Source organism: Chanodichthys erythropterus, chromosome 3 (assembly GCF_024489055.1).
Source record: "Chanodichthys erythropterus isolate Z2021 chromosome 3, ASM2448905v1, whole genome shotgun sequence".
NCBI lineage: Eukaryota > Metazoa > Chordata > Actinopteri > Cypriniformes > Xenocyprididae > Chanodichthys > Chanodichthys erythropterus.
Window position 1 is genome coordinate 63998640 of NC_090223.1, and position 16172 is coordinate 64014811.

At 38.8% G+C, this 16172-nt stretch overlaps 1 protein-coding gene across 1 annotated transcript in view; it reads left to right on the forward strand.

Annotated features, from left to right (window-relative positions):
- LOC137005779 (gastrula zinc finger protein XlCGF57.1-like) overlaps window positions 1-7186 on the forward strand; it is a 576742-nt gene extending 569556 nt beyond the window's left edge. Inside the window, exon 7 of the mRNA XM_067366471.1 lies at window positions 5839-7186. Coding sequence (XP_067222572.1) covers window positions 5839-6685 — 847 coding nt within the window. The 3' untranslated portion in view covers window positions 6686-7186. The remainder of the gene's footprint in view (window positions 1-5838) is intronic.
- The last annotated feature ends 8986 nt before the right edge of the window (window positions 7187-16172 follow it).

A 16172-nucleotide genomic window follows, 5' to 3' on the forward strand; every position in this document is an offset into this window, starting at 1 on the left:
CTTAAAGATGGTGTTTAAAAAACAGGAGGAGAGTGAAGATATAAAGATGGTGTTTATTAAAGAAGAGACTGAAGACATGAAGATTGAGTTTAATAAAGAGGAGTCTGAAGAAATAAAGATTGAAGAAACATTCAGAGTGAAACATGAAGAAACTGAGAAACAAACAGGTTGGTTTTATTCTCAAAGCTGTATTTGATCCTTATTAAAATGTCCAGCTCTACAGAAATAGAGAATATACTGAAGTATAATCTTACAGAGAAGTGTCCTAATTCACTCAATCGGTTCATTCATTTCTTCAAGTGGACTTATTATAGAGCTAGAGTTAGGGTTTAGTTACTTGTAATTAAGCATTATTAACTCATTACTATAGTGAGTAAATGTAGTAATATGTATGTCACTTTAAAATTCAGTGTTTCCATTAGTCACATGGGTATATTTGTAGATATGGGGGGCACCACTACTATTTTAATTATGAAAAAAATAACATATAAGTGTGAAGTAAAAACTAATTAATTTAAAGCTAAACTGAAACCGAAACCGGCGTTATAACCTACAATTTGGCACAAATCCAAATGTTTCCATATTCATGATTTGGAGGCTAAACTGTATTATTTAAACACTTTTAATTTACACATACTATTATAAATTTTTACATATTTGGTTGAATGTATGTTATTTTTACAAATAACAGGCTGCAATGTCAAGTTACTAAAACTGATATATGTTGTGTGTAAGCGAGGCGCCGGCGCGATCACTTGAATTTTCTTATAGCGGAAACAACTCTAAAATAGGCTACTTAGATGTAACACCATTTGAATCTGAGAAGGGTTAAAGGTGCAATATGTAATATTTTTGCAGTAAAATATCCAAAAACCACTAGGCCAGTGTTATATATTTTGTTCACTTGAGTACTTACAATATACCAAATGTTTCCAACTATAATGTAAATCGTGAGAAAATTGCAATTTTAACCAAGGCTCCGGGACATGTGAGGAGTTGCCTGTCAATTGCGTCATACCCGCGTTACCCTCGGTTACCAGTTTTATTTTGTAGAAACCATGGAAACACCAAAGACGCTTTAATAAATCACATGTTTTAATAGACAAGGGAACAACTGTTTTGATATATTTATAGACAGAAAATGAATTGTTGTTATATAGCTCAACACGTTTAGTCTTATTGTTTAAATCTAATTTTCTTGATTTTTTGTGAGTGCCATGCTTTACCATGCCTCAGAGAAAAACACTATTTTGTCAAGTAGCTAACATAGCATAATCAGATGCAGCTTTATTTTTAAAGCATTTTCTCCATCATACTATAAGTTTTAAAATTAATTGCATGCCATTTATCAACACAATCATCCAGCATTTAATATGATATTGTAAAATCGATCTATCTTACTGCAGTGTGTCTCAAACAAGCGTCTCACAGCAACCGGAGCGAACGCACAGAGTAACATTACAACATAATTTTCAACACTCTCAAATGTATCTAATATGATAAACAGAGCTGCGTTACCTCATACCAAAGAGTATATTCTTTGCTCATACTCATGACCAGAAGCAGCGCTACTACTACTACTAGTAGTAGTATTATCTTCTTTTATTGAGGGAGAATCAAATGATTCCTACGGGAAGCGGGTGAGTGGGCGCAGGACTGAAAAATCCGTCCCACCCGATGCAAGTCTCTACATCGCGGTGCCCCCGCGTTCCCATTTCTCCTCTCCCAGAATGCGATTTCACCCCTGCCCTCACAGAGGTCTGTGCATGCCGCTGCATGAAGGACACCAGGTTTATTCTTGCCTATTGATTGGGAAAATCTCATTAAAACCAAAATTATAGGCCTATGTGGTGCCCCATGCTCTGACAATCATGTAAATATTCACAGTGCTATTCTGTAATTTTTGTCAAACGCAGGCAAATTTCGCTGTATATAAAACATACAATAAGCTTCAAATGATTACACATATATGTAATTGTTCATGTGCAATTTGTTACCTAGGAAGCTCCTAGGTACTAGGAGCTACTTTTTACATTCAGTAATCAGTAATGCAATCAAATTACAATTTTAATGTAGAAATTTGTAGTGGATAACTTTTTTTGAGTAACTTACCCAATACTGCCTATGTTTGATGAGGCGTGAGCAAGTCAAATAAACCACGCAAAATCTGATCAAAGCGCTCAGGCTGAAGCCTAGTTTTACATGAGGAGGTGGGGAACTTTTTACCAGAGCTTTTTTAGTGATTTAAGTCCCATCCGAATGTGCCATCTCAGTAATCATTACGGGCCAGGTCAGTTTACTTCATATTTGTGCAGTTTTTGAGTAGGCTTTTATACAAAAACTGATTTTTATGTAAAATTCACTTTATAAAAGACCCACATTTCTAACTTTCATTCAGGAGGATAACATGGATAATTTGACATGGTTTAATGTAAGATTATTGTCCATCTTTAAGTAAAAAAAACTATCACTTTTACCAGTAGATGGCTGCAGAGATTCACTATACTCCAAAAACAGCACAAATGTTGAGTAAAAAAAAAATTAACTGAGTAAAATTACATTTGTTAAAAAAAAAAAATAAATAAATAAATAAATATATATATAATATTGTTACAAAATTACATTTTGTTGCCTGGGGTCTGTGGAGAACCCAAAGACCCTGAAGGGGCTTGCACACCGGACGCGAAGCTCAGCGCCACGTCTTTAAAATTCGAACGCATTGTTTTCTATGAGTGTACGCACATCAGTGGTGACATTCGGCACCTGTCCGTGCCTCCCAGCTACGAACAATAGAAAACAATGCGTTCAAATTTTAAAGACGTGTCGCTGGTCCGGTGTGCGAGCCCCTTGAGTGTACTGCACAAAGGTTAAAGTATATAGACAGATTCTGCCAGTGTTGGTTCAGAATAAACAATGATGTACTTCTGAGTCCTTAAGATGGAGGGAAGTTAACAAGGGAAGGGCATAAAAATCTGAACTTGAGCGCAGCCCTGGAGTACCTCAACAGGACACTTTGTAGATTTATTTGAAATATCCATCAGTCTCAGATCAGAGTATCAGAGCTGATGAGTTGAACCTAGAACAGGAATGCCCAAACCTGTTCCTGGAGATCTACATACATGCACAGTTCAGATCCAACCCCGATCGAACACACCTGCCCCTGAAGATCTTTGTTCACTGCTTCAGGTGTGTATATTGTGTACACACAATGCAGAAGTATATATCAGCCTCTAGTCTTCAGGAATGCTTGAAAATTACAGGCAGGTGTATTTGATTAGGGATGAAACATAACTCTGCAAAAGAGTGGTCCTCCAGTACCAAAGCTGCCCATCCCTGATCCATAGGATAGGGTATAGATCATACATCAGTGCTGCTCAAACTTTTTTCCCAGTGGGCTGCACAATGGTCCAAGTGCAAGTCTCACGGGCCGCATATAATTTACATATGATGTCACCAATGCAAACCAGTCAGATTTAATGTTATGGTATTAGCAGATAATACTATTATTATACGTAGATGCACACAATAAATAACAAATAAAAACTAACTTACTGACATTAGCTTTACAATAATTATCAGTAATGCTCAATGAACACACAAACTGTATATACAATCACTTAAAAGGTGCCCTAGATTCCAAAAATTGAATTTATCTTGGCATAGTTGAATAACAAGAGTTCAGTACATGGAAATGACATACAGTGAGTCTCAAACTCCATTATTTCCTCCTTCTTATATCAATCTCATTTGTTTAAAAGACCTCTGAAGAATCTCAACATAACACCGACTGTTACGTAACAGTCAGGATCATTAATATGCACGCCCCCAATATTTGCATATGCCAGCCCATGTTCCCAACATTATGAAAGGTATCGGACAAGGGCAGCCAGTAACGTCTGGATTTGTGCACAGATGAATCATCAGACTAGGTAAGCAAGCAATAACAACAGCGAAAAATGGCAGATGGAGCAATAATAACTGACACGATCCATGATATCATGATATTTTTACTGATATTTGTAAATTGTCTTTCTAAATGTTTTGTTAGCATGTTGCTAATGTACTGTTAAATGTGGTTAAAGTTACCATCGTTTATTACTGTATTCACGGAGACAAGACTGTCGTTATTTTCATTATTAAACACTTGCAGTCTGTATAATTCATAATGCATAATGCACACAGCATGCATGACGAACATCTTGTAAAGATCCATTTGAGGGTTATATTAGCTGTGTGAACTATGTAAATGCGCTGTAATATAGTCGAGAGCTCATGTGGCAGGGAGCGTGCGATTTTAAAGGGGCGGCATGCTGAAAAAATCAGTGTATAGTTAATGATGCCCCAAAATAGGCAGTTAAAAAAATGTATTTTAAAAAATCTATGGGGTATTTTGAGCTGAAACTTCACAGACTCATTCAGGAGACACCTTAGACTTATATTACATCTTGTGAAAAAGCATTCTTGGGCACCTTTAAGTTGCTATTTAATTCTGTATGACTGTATGACTCTCTTCAACAGCATCGCAAACAATCACACAAATGCCTTAATAAGCAAATGTTACTCAGCTCATTTTACAAACAACACTTAGTGCACTGTAGGCTAATTATCTCTAATGATATCAAGCTTTCTGTCATGTCGCAATCCCTCGCGCAGCATCGGATCCGTGAGCGCGCGCAGAGTTGGGCTCATCCAGCCGCGGGTGTGCTGATGCGGTTATTTTACTGATTTAAAACACATCAAACATCGAATTCACAATTCAGTCTTTTGAAATTGTAGGTTTTGCTTGTCAAGTACTTTATTACAGAGCAAACAGGAAGGCTGCCCATCTCGCTCATTAGGCCTAACAGCAAACTGATTCTTCCATTCTTCTTACCTTTACTGCTGATGCTGCAACTCGCATTTAGTTTTTCTCCTTTTAATAACAAATTTGACCATTTTGAGGCTTAAATTTAAAAAAATAATGGCTACTGTTTGAATTCTTCCTAAGCGCGCACTTGTTTGTTTCGTTAACTGAGTGATTGCGTCAGTAGCCTACATTGCCTGATGTCTGAAAATAATAAATGCTCACCAAAATTATTTTATATGACAAATAAAGCATTATAGCTCATTTATATTTATTTAATTCACTTTAATTTACATTTTAAAACAAAAATAAATTGTATGCTATTATTTTTTTTATTTTATTTTTTTAAAATTGTGGTCTGCATATCGCTCTGCATTTACATTCGTGACGGGCCGCAGGTTGAGAACCACTGCTCCACACCCATTCAAACGCTTACTGCAGTGAAGTGTCGCGTTGCGCGACTCACTGGATGTCATGGCAACTGAATCACGGAGGAAAACTTTAAATATCTCGCCTTCGCTTTAATTTCGGACCATCTCCAAAAAGACATAAAACACTAAACAAATGGTTTTGACATGCGTTTATCAAAGTAAGAAATCCAGACTTTTAATCCCTTACACACAATTACTGCTGTTGAAATACGAAATGGAGGCGGGTCCGGATTGAATTCCCTCCGGGTCTGGAGTCCCAACTTTGAGAAGTGCTGTCATACATGTTGTTGATTTTGATGCTTGAAATGTCTAAACTTGTTTTTTTTTTGTCCTAGACCTAATGGCACTGAGAGAGGCGAGTCATGAACTTAATGAAAGGGATGAAGAGAAAATTATAAATTATAATTATAATTTAATAACTGAAGAAAAATCAACAAAGTTTTCCTTACAAAAAGGAGCTCAAAAGACTGGAACTAAAAGTTATTTCACATGCCAACAGTGTGGAAAGACTTTTGATCAACATAGAAACTTTCAAGTCCACTTGAGAGTTCACACTAGAGAGAGAGCCTTCACTTGCCAACAGTGTGGAAAGAGTTTCACACATAAAAATCACCTTAAAGTTCACATGAGAATTCATACTGGAGAAAAGCCTCACACCTGCAAACAGTGTGGAAAGAGTTTCAGTCAAAAAGGAAGCCTTGAAATCCACATGAGAATTCACACTGGAGAAAAGCCTTATACCTGTCAAGAGTGTGGACAGAGTTTCAATAGAAATGAAAACCTTAAAGTCCACATGAGAATTCACACTGGAGAAAAACCTTTCACCTGCCAACAGTGTGGAAAGAGTTTCATTAGAAATGAAAACCTTAAAGTCCACATGAGAATTCACACTGGAGAAAAGCCTTACACCTGTCAACAGTGTGGAAATGGTTTCCGTGAAAAAGGAAACCTTACAGCCCACATGAGAACTCACACTGGAGAAAAGCCTTACACCTGCACTCTGTGCGGGAATGGCTTCACAGAGGAACGAATCCTCATGCAACACATGATAATTCACACTAGAGAGAGCCCATTCACCTGCCAACAATGTGGAAAGAGTTTCATCAGAAATGAAAACCTTAAAGTCCACATGAGAACTCACACTGGAGAAAAGCCTTTCACCTGCCAACTGTGTGGAAAGAGTTTTAATGAGACAAGAAACCTTAAAATCCACATGAGAATTCACACTGGAGAAAAGCCTTACACCTGCCAACAATGTGGAAAGAGTTTCATTAGAAATGAAAACCTTAAAGTCCACAAGAGAATTCACACTGGAGAGAAACCTCATACCTGTCAAGAGTGTGGAAAGAGTTTCAGTCAAAGAGGACACCTTATAGCCCACATGAGAACTCACACTGTAGAAAAGCCTTAAGCTTTGATTCATTATTTTGTAAAATCAAAATAAAATTGAACAGCTCAATATTGTAATAAATCAAGGTCAACCTAACAGCCTCTTAAATGTTAAAAGCATGAAACGCTCACAGTTCAATAAGCTTACGCTAAGTCCTATGCCTTCTCTATAGGTTGTTCGCACATGACGTCAGGGCTGCACGCGAAATGCGGCAGGTGGGCAAGGAGTGATTTTACTGTATAGGAATCAAAATTCCTATTTTTTGCATTGTTATAGTTGCTCAAATCTATCAAACCGAGAAACCACAATGAGCTTTTATCATTTACGTAACTTGTATAATTTTTTTTTTTTTTTCGTTTTTTTTTTACTTTTTAAAAAATATAATTTTGTGTCTGCTGATACTGAAATGAATATGGAACCTGCTTACTTCATTTAGTATCGTTTGCAGGGAAGAGAAGATATTTTATCCCATTGAATGATTATTTAGTGTTTTCACTTCAGTTTTGTTGAATTAAATTTACAATGTTGATCTGGTTAGCATGAGAACTGTCACGCGCTGCTGCTTCAGCCATCATATGGTAGAAAATGTCAGAATAAATAAATGTGTTCAACAAGCTGACAGAAGTTGATCCATTTCTTTGTTGGTATGGTGTAAATATTCACTTTCCCATATGGCCATGGAGGAGAATCGGATGGGCATTCAGCAGACAGGCACTAACATATTTTTTATTTTATTTATATCAACAAATGACAACCAAAATCAAACCCATAGAAGCTTGTGAACAGTTTTTTTAAGTGGCTGTGTGCAGTGGCTGAACAATTTGTTATTTTTATGTTGATTTCTTACACGTGTAGTGATTTTTACTCCATTCACCGGTGACGTAGTGATTTTTGATCACGTGTCACTTAAGGTGTGGTTATAAGTGTATCAGATGACCCCTTCCTCCTTTTGTAATACGGGGCACCAGTCAAGAATACTATCTTAACAATTTATGAACGCTCCAAAAGAGCTGTTCAATAATTCAGAATTAATATAAAATGGAGGGAGTCGATCAACTGATTTATCTGAAGGATTTGCGAGGGTCCGGTCAACTAGTAGAGCCTTTGGTCATCAACACAAGGAAGACACAGTTATAATAAAAGTCAATGAAATTTATTAACAATAGACATGCAAGAGTAAATACCACAACGATTAATAATGAAATAATGAATATGCAATTCTTAAAGATAGTAAAATAATAATCAAAGGAGAATACTGAATTAAATCAAAGAAACACATAAACGAAGTGAACACAGAACGGATAAATGCAATGCTGTTGAACTGAATGTAGAATGGAAGAGAATTGTATGGGAATGCTTCTTACGGAAGCCACCTAATGGCTCTGGTAAAATGGTGATAAATAATTGCTTCTTTATCATTCAACAAATAATATTCCTATTATTTGTAACAAACTGACCTCAAATAACTGTTATCTAAACAGGTTAGAAAAACATATGCTGCATGTATAAACTAATGCCAAGGTCTCTAGAAAAGAGGTTTGGTAAGTTTATATTTACGTTCCACACAGTCGGGTGATCAATCCGGTAGCAGAGACGTCTTCCACTGATGATGCAGGCTGCGTGCAGTGGGAGGGCGCGGAGTTGCGATCCAGTAGTCGTGCCACGCTGGGCTGGAGGATGCTGAACTTCGGTTGCGCCAAGAGGGTCTTTAGGATGGACTGGGCAGCTGGGTCAGATGAATCTTCACAGGTTCCTTTGCAGACTGGCTGCGTTGCTGAGGAGCCGTGTGGTACAAGTAATGTCTGCTGATGCAGGGGTCCTTTGCGGACTGTGCTGCGCTGCTGTAGGAGCCGTAAGGGTCAGATGAGGTCCCTCAACGCTGGGGCCCTTTTGCAGCTAGAGTGCAGCTGGAAGCAATGAAAAAGGTTTTGCTCGCAAAAGCTTCACCTTAACCGTCTTGTAGTCTCTTTCCTCGTCAGGTCAGAAACTCAGGACGTGGAGTGTCTGTTAATGTCTCCTTCCCCGTCGAGTTGGAAATGCAGAACAAGGGTGTGTCTACCCGGGGGACATATTTATCCCTTTCTGATGAGGAGGAGATTGAAATGTGGCGCTTTGCCGATCCTGGAGTGTGATTGGCTACTGTTATCTGAAGCAGCCCCGGTGTTCCCCACCCTAGTGTGGAACTCATTTGCATAGCATAAAGTACAGTGTTAAAATAGTGTCTTTAACATTTTACCCATGCATTATTTCTTTACCAAACCTCTTTCAAATTATTAAAGACATCGTAGGGAACAGATAGATACCAAACACGATATGAAATGGTTAAATCATCGTCCATGCATTTGTTTATCTCTTAACAGGTCTGTCCCATGACCTGTTGGTTTAGCAGTCAGTAACCATTAACATAAACTGTGCTTTTGCATGAAGATGGAGTGGATGTGATGCAGTTTAGATCAAATTAAGGCCTCCAAACCTAGGTATGAATGGATTTAGATAGATCTCTGTGGCCTCTCTTTATTTCAGTCTCTGCTGCTCCATCCAGGAGGTCCTGAAATAATTTTTATGGCAGTCTTTGCCTAAACCTTAGGAATGAGTTTAATGGCTTGAGTCAATGTGTCGTCCAATGAGAAGTCTTCTCCTTGGTTTTGGTGGGTGCAGAAGGTCCCCCTTCCTGTTCTGGAAGAGGTGTCTGGTAGTTGTCCCAACATCTTATCTGATGTTGCTGAACATTTATTAATGTTCATTGACCAAAGATCCAATCACGGTGTGGAACATCTTCCTACACACCGGCAGTTAGAGAGAGGCCCTGTCGTAAACTGGTCCCTAGAAAGCCATCTTGACTGGTGTTCACAACACATGCATGCTACACGGTAAAATGCATATATCAGAGAGTAATCAAAATGGCTCGGGAATTTATGACTCTGGATAATCTGTATTTTAGAATAGAGATCTCGACTCTGAACTTTACTAGTGCATATTACTAGTCTTGTGGTAAACAATTAATCCGTGCAAGTTAAAACACAGAAAAAATTGTCTAATCATTAATCAAAATCTGTTTACTTCCGGTCTGAAATGGCGTTCCTTCTGTGATTACGTCAGTTTGACGACTTGGGTTGAAAACGCGTAAACCACTCCTCTGCAACTGTTCGTCTGCTATGAGCGAGAGACAGAGTGGAGGAGCGCGAGAGATGGAGAGGAGGAGCCTAACAAGTGTTGCATGATTTAACGTGTTTCTAACGTGTTCCTTCCAGTTCGTTTTTTAAATGCCCTTCCCTTGCTAACTTCCCTCAGTCTCGTTGACTGGGATGTACGTCATTGCTTACATTGCACTAGTGCCCACTACTGGTGGAAACTTTGCAATGGCCTGAACTGGAACGTCCTAAGCCCTCCATTCCAGAATGGAGCTGATTTATTATTTATTCTTTGCCCTTACAAAATTGTTTAATACAGCATTCTATATGTATATATGAGTTTTAAATGTTTTAAAAAAATAATAATTACAATATCATAGAGTTGTTTCTTGTTGGGAAAATTAAACGCGTTATGCTGTCATATCATAAACGTGCTGTATTGTGGGTTATGGAGCTGCCTGAAGTGTACATATGAAGTAGACAAAATCGGGTCTGTCCATATAAAATTCCCTCGTCCACTTCGTGAAGTGGAACACACTTTTATTCTTCTTTATTTCACACACTTCTTCTGACTTAAAAATGATGGCAGAGATTCCCCCGAGGGGAAGTGTTTATGGAAGTTCGCGAGTGCATGTCTAAATCTGGAGTGGAACGCAGCCTAACATGTTTGGTACTTTGTGGCATATTGAAATGTGTGAAGCATGCCATTTCTTTTTGCCAGCTAGTGGCGCTACATATATTGTATATTGTCATAAAGATGTCTTTAAGAAGGACTCAGGCTTTGTCAAGCCACCACGGACACACCCTTCAATGAAAACTCAAGATCTTTGCAGAGTAACATCGCTAAGCCCTTAAGATTAGACTGACCTTATATGATGTGGTTTTGGATGAATCTATATGAGGAGTTAATCACAGTGTAAAACGTCTCAGGTTACGTATGTAACCATGGTTCCCTGAGAACAGGGAACGAGACTCTGCATTGGAATATGAATGGGGAACGTCACGTGACCCAGGTGTCTGAAAGCCAACTATCTAACAACTCCAATCCCTATTGGCCGGCGACAGCCTATGACGTAATATGGTGCGACCCGGAGTAGAGGAGCGCCTGGAGAAACAGTCAGCAGCTATCGTCTTGGGGGACTCTTCTGCAGGCACGCAACCCAAAGCATGGCAAGGAAACACAGTCTTGTTCCCTGTTTTCAGGGAACCATGGTTACATACATAACCTGAGACGTTTTACACTGTGATTAACTCCTGTAAGCCTTGGCCACAAGCGTGGATGAGAACTTACAGGCCTTGGACGGGAGCTTGGGATCACTGCGCCACATAGAAGCGCTTGGAGGACACAATTGCATCGCAACCGAGCGTTCCACAGGGGGAACCCCAGCATACCCTCTGGCTGCTCCGCCGTCAAGGGAGGTGAAGGCGGAGGAGGCAGCAGAACGGTTTCAGGCAGGTAAAGGTGCCCTCCACAAACTGGCAACCTCCTCATGCACCTCCGGGAAGAAAGGAACCGGAAGGGGGCCCTGGCGTTCACCAGAGCGTGCAGCCCCTAGAAACCAATCATCCAGCCTCGAGCGCTCAGGACGGGGTGGAGGATTCCACTCCAACCAAATGCCCTCGGCTGCCCGGGCCAAGCATGGCCGTCAGCTCAGGATCTGACTCGGACTACGCTGCTCTCCCAGAGGGAGGCACCGCAGCCGAGTCTTCAGCTCTCAGGGGAAACAGGTAAGGCAGGAATGCTGGAATCCGCTGAGATGCGCCGACACACCAGTACTGCAGAGACTCGCTGAAAACACTCCGGTGAAGGCACGATGCACTCGGCTCCGAAGCGAAAGCTTGAATGCGAGTTGCTCGCGCTGCTCCTTATATACCCACTGTGTGGGGCAGGGCTTGCGCATGCAAATTCCGCAGACCAAGATACTCTTCGTATCATTGGCTTGTTTTTTTAACACTCGAAGGTGTTTGGTCTCTCAGGCGAGACCCCATTCGTCAGTCTCTGACGTAACGTCTCTGTTCCCTCCTTCAGGGAACGAGGGTTACATACATAACCTAGATGTTTTCAATCAGCTGAAAAAGTTCTTAAGTTTGAATGGATACTTTGACAACTTTCAATCTGGTTTCCGACCGCATCACAGCACAGAGACAGCACTCATAAAGATAATAAATGATATTCACCTAAACACAGATTCAGGTAAATTATCAGTGCTGGTTCTACTTGACCTCAGTGCTGCGTTTGACACTGTCGATCACAACATTCTTCTTGACAGGCTGGAAAACTGGGTTGGGCTTTCTGGGATGGTCCTTAAATGGTTCAGGTCATACTTAGAAGGGAGAGGTTATTGTGTGAGTATCGGTGACCATAAGTCTGAGTGGAGATCCATGACATGCGGAGTCCCTCAAGGTTCAATACTTGCACCCCTCCTGTTCAACCTATATATGCTGCCACTGACCCAAATAATGAGAAAGAACCAAATTGCATATCACAGCTATGCAGATGACACCCAGATATACCTCGCCCTATCACCCAACGAATACAGCCCCATTGACTCCCTGTTTCAATGCATTGATGAAATTAAAAATTGGATGTGCCTAAACTTCCTTCAGTTAAACAAAGACAAAACTGAAGTCATTGCGTTTGGAAACAAAGATGAAGTTCTCAAAGTGAACACGTACCTTCACTCTAGGGGTCAAACAACTAAAAATCAAGTCAGGAATCTTGGTGTGATTTTGGAGTCAGACCTGAGTTTCAGTAGCCATGTAAAGACAATAACTAAATCAGCATATTATCATCTCAAAAATATTGCAAGAATTAGATGCTTTGTCTCCAGTCAAGACTTAGAGAAACTTGTTCATGCTTTCATCACCAGCCAGGTGGATTATTGTAATGGGCTCCTCATTGGCCTTCCCAAAAAGACCATAAGACAGCTGCAGCTCATACAGAATGCTGCTGCCAGGATTCTGAGCAGAACCAGAAAACATGAACACATCACACCAGTCCTCAGGTCCTTGCACTGGCTTCCAGTTGCATTTAGAATTGATTTTAAAGTACTGTTACTTGTTTATAAATCACTCAATGGCCTAGGACCTCAATACATTGCAGATATGCTCATAGAATATAAACCTAACAGATCATCAGGATCAAGTCACTTAGAAATACCAAGGTTTCACTCCAGCCGCAGCTGGAACCAGCTTCCAGAAGAGATCAGGTGTGCTCCAACAGTAGCCACATTCAAATCCAGACCAAAACACATCTTTTTATCTATGCATTTGCTGATTGAGCACTGTGCTATGTCCGAACTGTTTGCATTTTATTTTATACATATTATCTTTTTAATCTTTTAATTCCTTTTCCTGTTTTTATTTCATTTTTAATGTATTTTAAATCTTTTATGTATCATCCTGATTCTGACTTTTAATACATTTTAAATATTGCTGTCTGGTTGAAAGAGCTGGGAGAATTAGGAAGAAAGTGATTAGGTTAAAAATTTGGTAAATTTGGATGAGGGGACAAACCATGGGGAAATTTAAACTGTGGTGCATGGTTAAGATATCTCTGGATTACAGTCAGGACACTTTCCAAAGGGGGAAATTTCCAAAGGGGAAATTTGAACTGTGTTGCATAGATAAGATATCTCCGGAAGGGGGATTAGGGCTGTGTGGTGCAGTTTGAGGTGTCTTGGCAAAAGGGGAGATTGAAACTTTGTTTATCAGTTTGAAGTGCCTTAACAGGTAGCAGTCCTGTTGTGTGAGGAAGATCCATTCAGATCCTCTCTGATGGATAGATCCATTTAGATCCACTCTGAAGGACAACAACAACAACAAAAAACTCCCTAAGACTTCCTAGATCTTCTATCCTTCTATTTACTGTTATTTCCATTCCTTATGTTCTATTTTTATTCTTCTTCTTTATGTAAAGCACTTTGAATTACCATTGTGTATGAAATGTGCTATACAAATAAAATTGCCTTGCCTTCCCTTGCCTAACAACAGGAAGAGGGAAGATGCTGGTTTTATACCTTGGTATTAATTGGAAGATTTCACAGACAGTGCTTAGCTTAAGATATGACTAGTCCTTACTTCTATTATGATATTTATTAATTAATGATTATTATTATTATCTTAAGTTGTCAGTGAAAGTTATTTTAAGTTAAAGGGATAATTCAACTAAAAATGAAATTTACTCACCCTCCATTCTAAACCTGTAAACATTTCTTTGCTGAAGACAAAAGAAGATATTTTGAAGACCCACTGACTTCCACAGTAGCCTGGAAGTTTCTAGTATGCCCAGTAAGAAGCTGATTAGCTGGTTCAGGTGAGCTAAACTCTGTAGGACAGTGCAGGCCTCCAGGAGCAGGACTGGGCACCCCTGGACTAGGCTGTTAGTCACCAAAACTGACAGAATTAATAATTGGTGAATTATACACACAGTTTGCTGACACTTGAGTGATTCACAATGTATTTCTATATTTCGCGTTTCTGCAGAAGTCAGTCATGTGGGCAAAATCATGAGGGTGAGCAAATAAATCTCCTTCTTCATTGTTCATTTAAGCAACAGAGCAGAATACCGTTAATCTTTAAATACTTAAGTTATGTTTTAACAGTGGGGGGCAAGCACTTTTTCACACAGGGCCATGTGGGTTTGGATTTTATTTCCCCTTCATAATAAAAACCTTCATTTAAAAACTGCATGTTGTGTTTACTTGTGATATATTTGATTCATATTTAAATTTGTTTGATGATGAAACATTAAAGTGTGACAAACATGGAAAATTTTAAAAAAAAAAGTCACTTTTTCACACCACTGTATTTAGTGACATGGTTTTAAAGCTATATGCTATCCTGTTTGTTGGCCTTAAAACATCTTAAAAATGCACATATGTACACCAGGGAAATCTAAATTTTCTAGGGAAACATGCCCCCATACCCCCCAAACAAACAACATTTTCTGAGCTCGGTAATCATGAAACCCTGCGTACGGCCGGCTTATAATCTATCAAATGAAATCTGAGGTAAACGTGTATTACTGTGATAAACTGTGATAAACAAAAATAAATGGGGCCAAACGCGATTGAATGTAAAGGTTTGTGTCTCGTTATTCTATTAATAACTACCGATTGATTTTGCATTTCTATCAGAAATTAAGAATTATTAGTGTCAGTGTAAATAGTGGTGCAAATATCTAAGCTATCTAATACTTCAAATCTCAAGCTTAAATCAGAAGATTTTTTGTAAAAAGATTCACAAAGAGTGGACTGCAGCTGGAGTCAGTGCTTCAAGAACCACTACTCACAGACATGGGTTTCGGCTGTCGCATTCCTTGTGTCAAGCCACTCTTGAACAACAGACAGCGTCAGAAGCGTCTAAACTGGGCTAAAGACTGGGGGTTTGTGTTACCACTGGCAGCAGTTAGCTAATGCTATTAACTGCTCAAATGTATATAGAAAATGTTAATTGGTAAGCAGCTACCTGATTTACTAACTTGCTAACTAATAATTTTGATGCAATATAAGGTCAGTAAGAGATTCATTGTGCAGTGTAGCCAGCTTCATTGATTATTACAGTATACACCCTGCAAAGTTTTGAAAATGACTAACTTATTTAAATCTGGGATTGAATCCAAAATTATATTGACTGACGTGATGATAACCAGCATTGGATAGGACAGAAATAATTAATAGACCTGCCACATATTCTTTCATGTGTTATGGGTTTCTTTATTGTTCATCGACTTTGTCTTTGACTAATATTTTTATTTTCAAATAGTTAAACGAGACATTAAAATAGTTCCAATATTTTTTGTTATGATATGGACACTGGTAACAAGAACAATTTATCATAATGTATGATTGAAAGCTCATATTACAAACTTATTTTATGGTCATGGCAATAAACTATGGAAGTGTCCGCTGCTGAATAAAAAAGGTAATTGCAACTTTTTTATCTCAAATGTGATAGAAACTCGCAATTGCTTGATATAAAGTCAGAATTGTGTGATATAAACAGCAATTGTGTTATAAAGTCAGAATTATAAATTGCATAACTGTGATATAAACTCGCATTTGCAAGAAAAAATGTAGGTAGAAAAAAGGTAATTGCGACTTTTTTTATTCTGTGGCGGAAAAAAGCTTCCATAGTCATAATGTATGATTAAGAGCTTATATTAAAAACTGATTTTATAGTTAAGTCATGGCAAACTGTAAGACTTTTAAAGACTTGGAAAGCAATATATCACTTTAGACCAGGTGTGATCAACAAATCAAATCAACATTTATTTATATAGCACATTTAAAACAACACTTGTTGAGCCAAAGTGCTTTACATCTCAAAAAGCACAGTAATACGAAAATACAAAAAGAGCTTAAAAACAGACACAG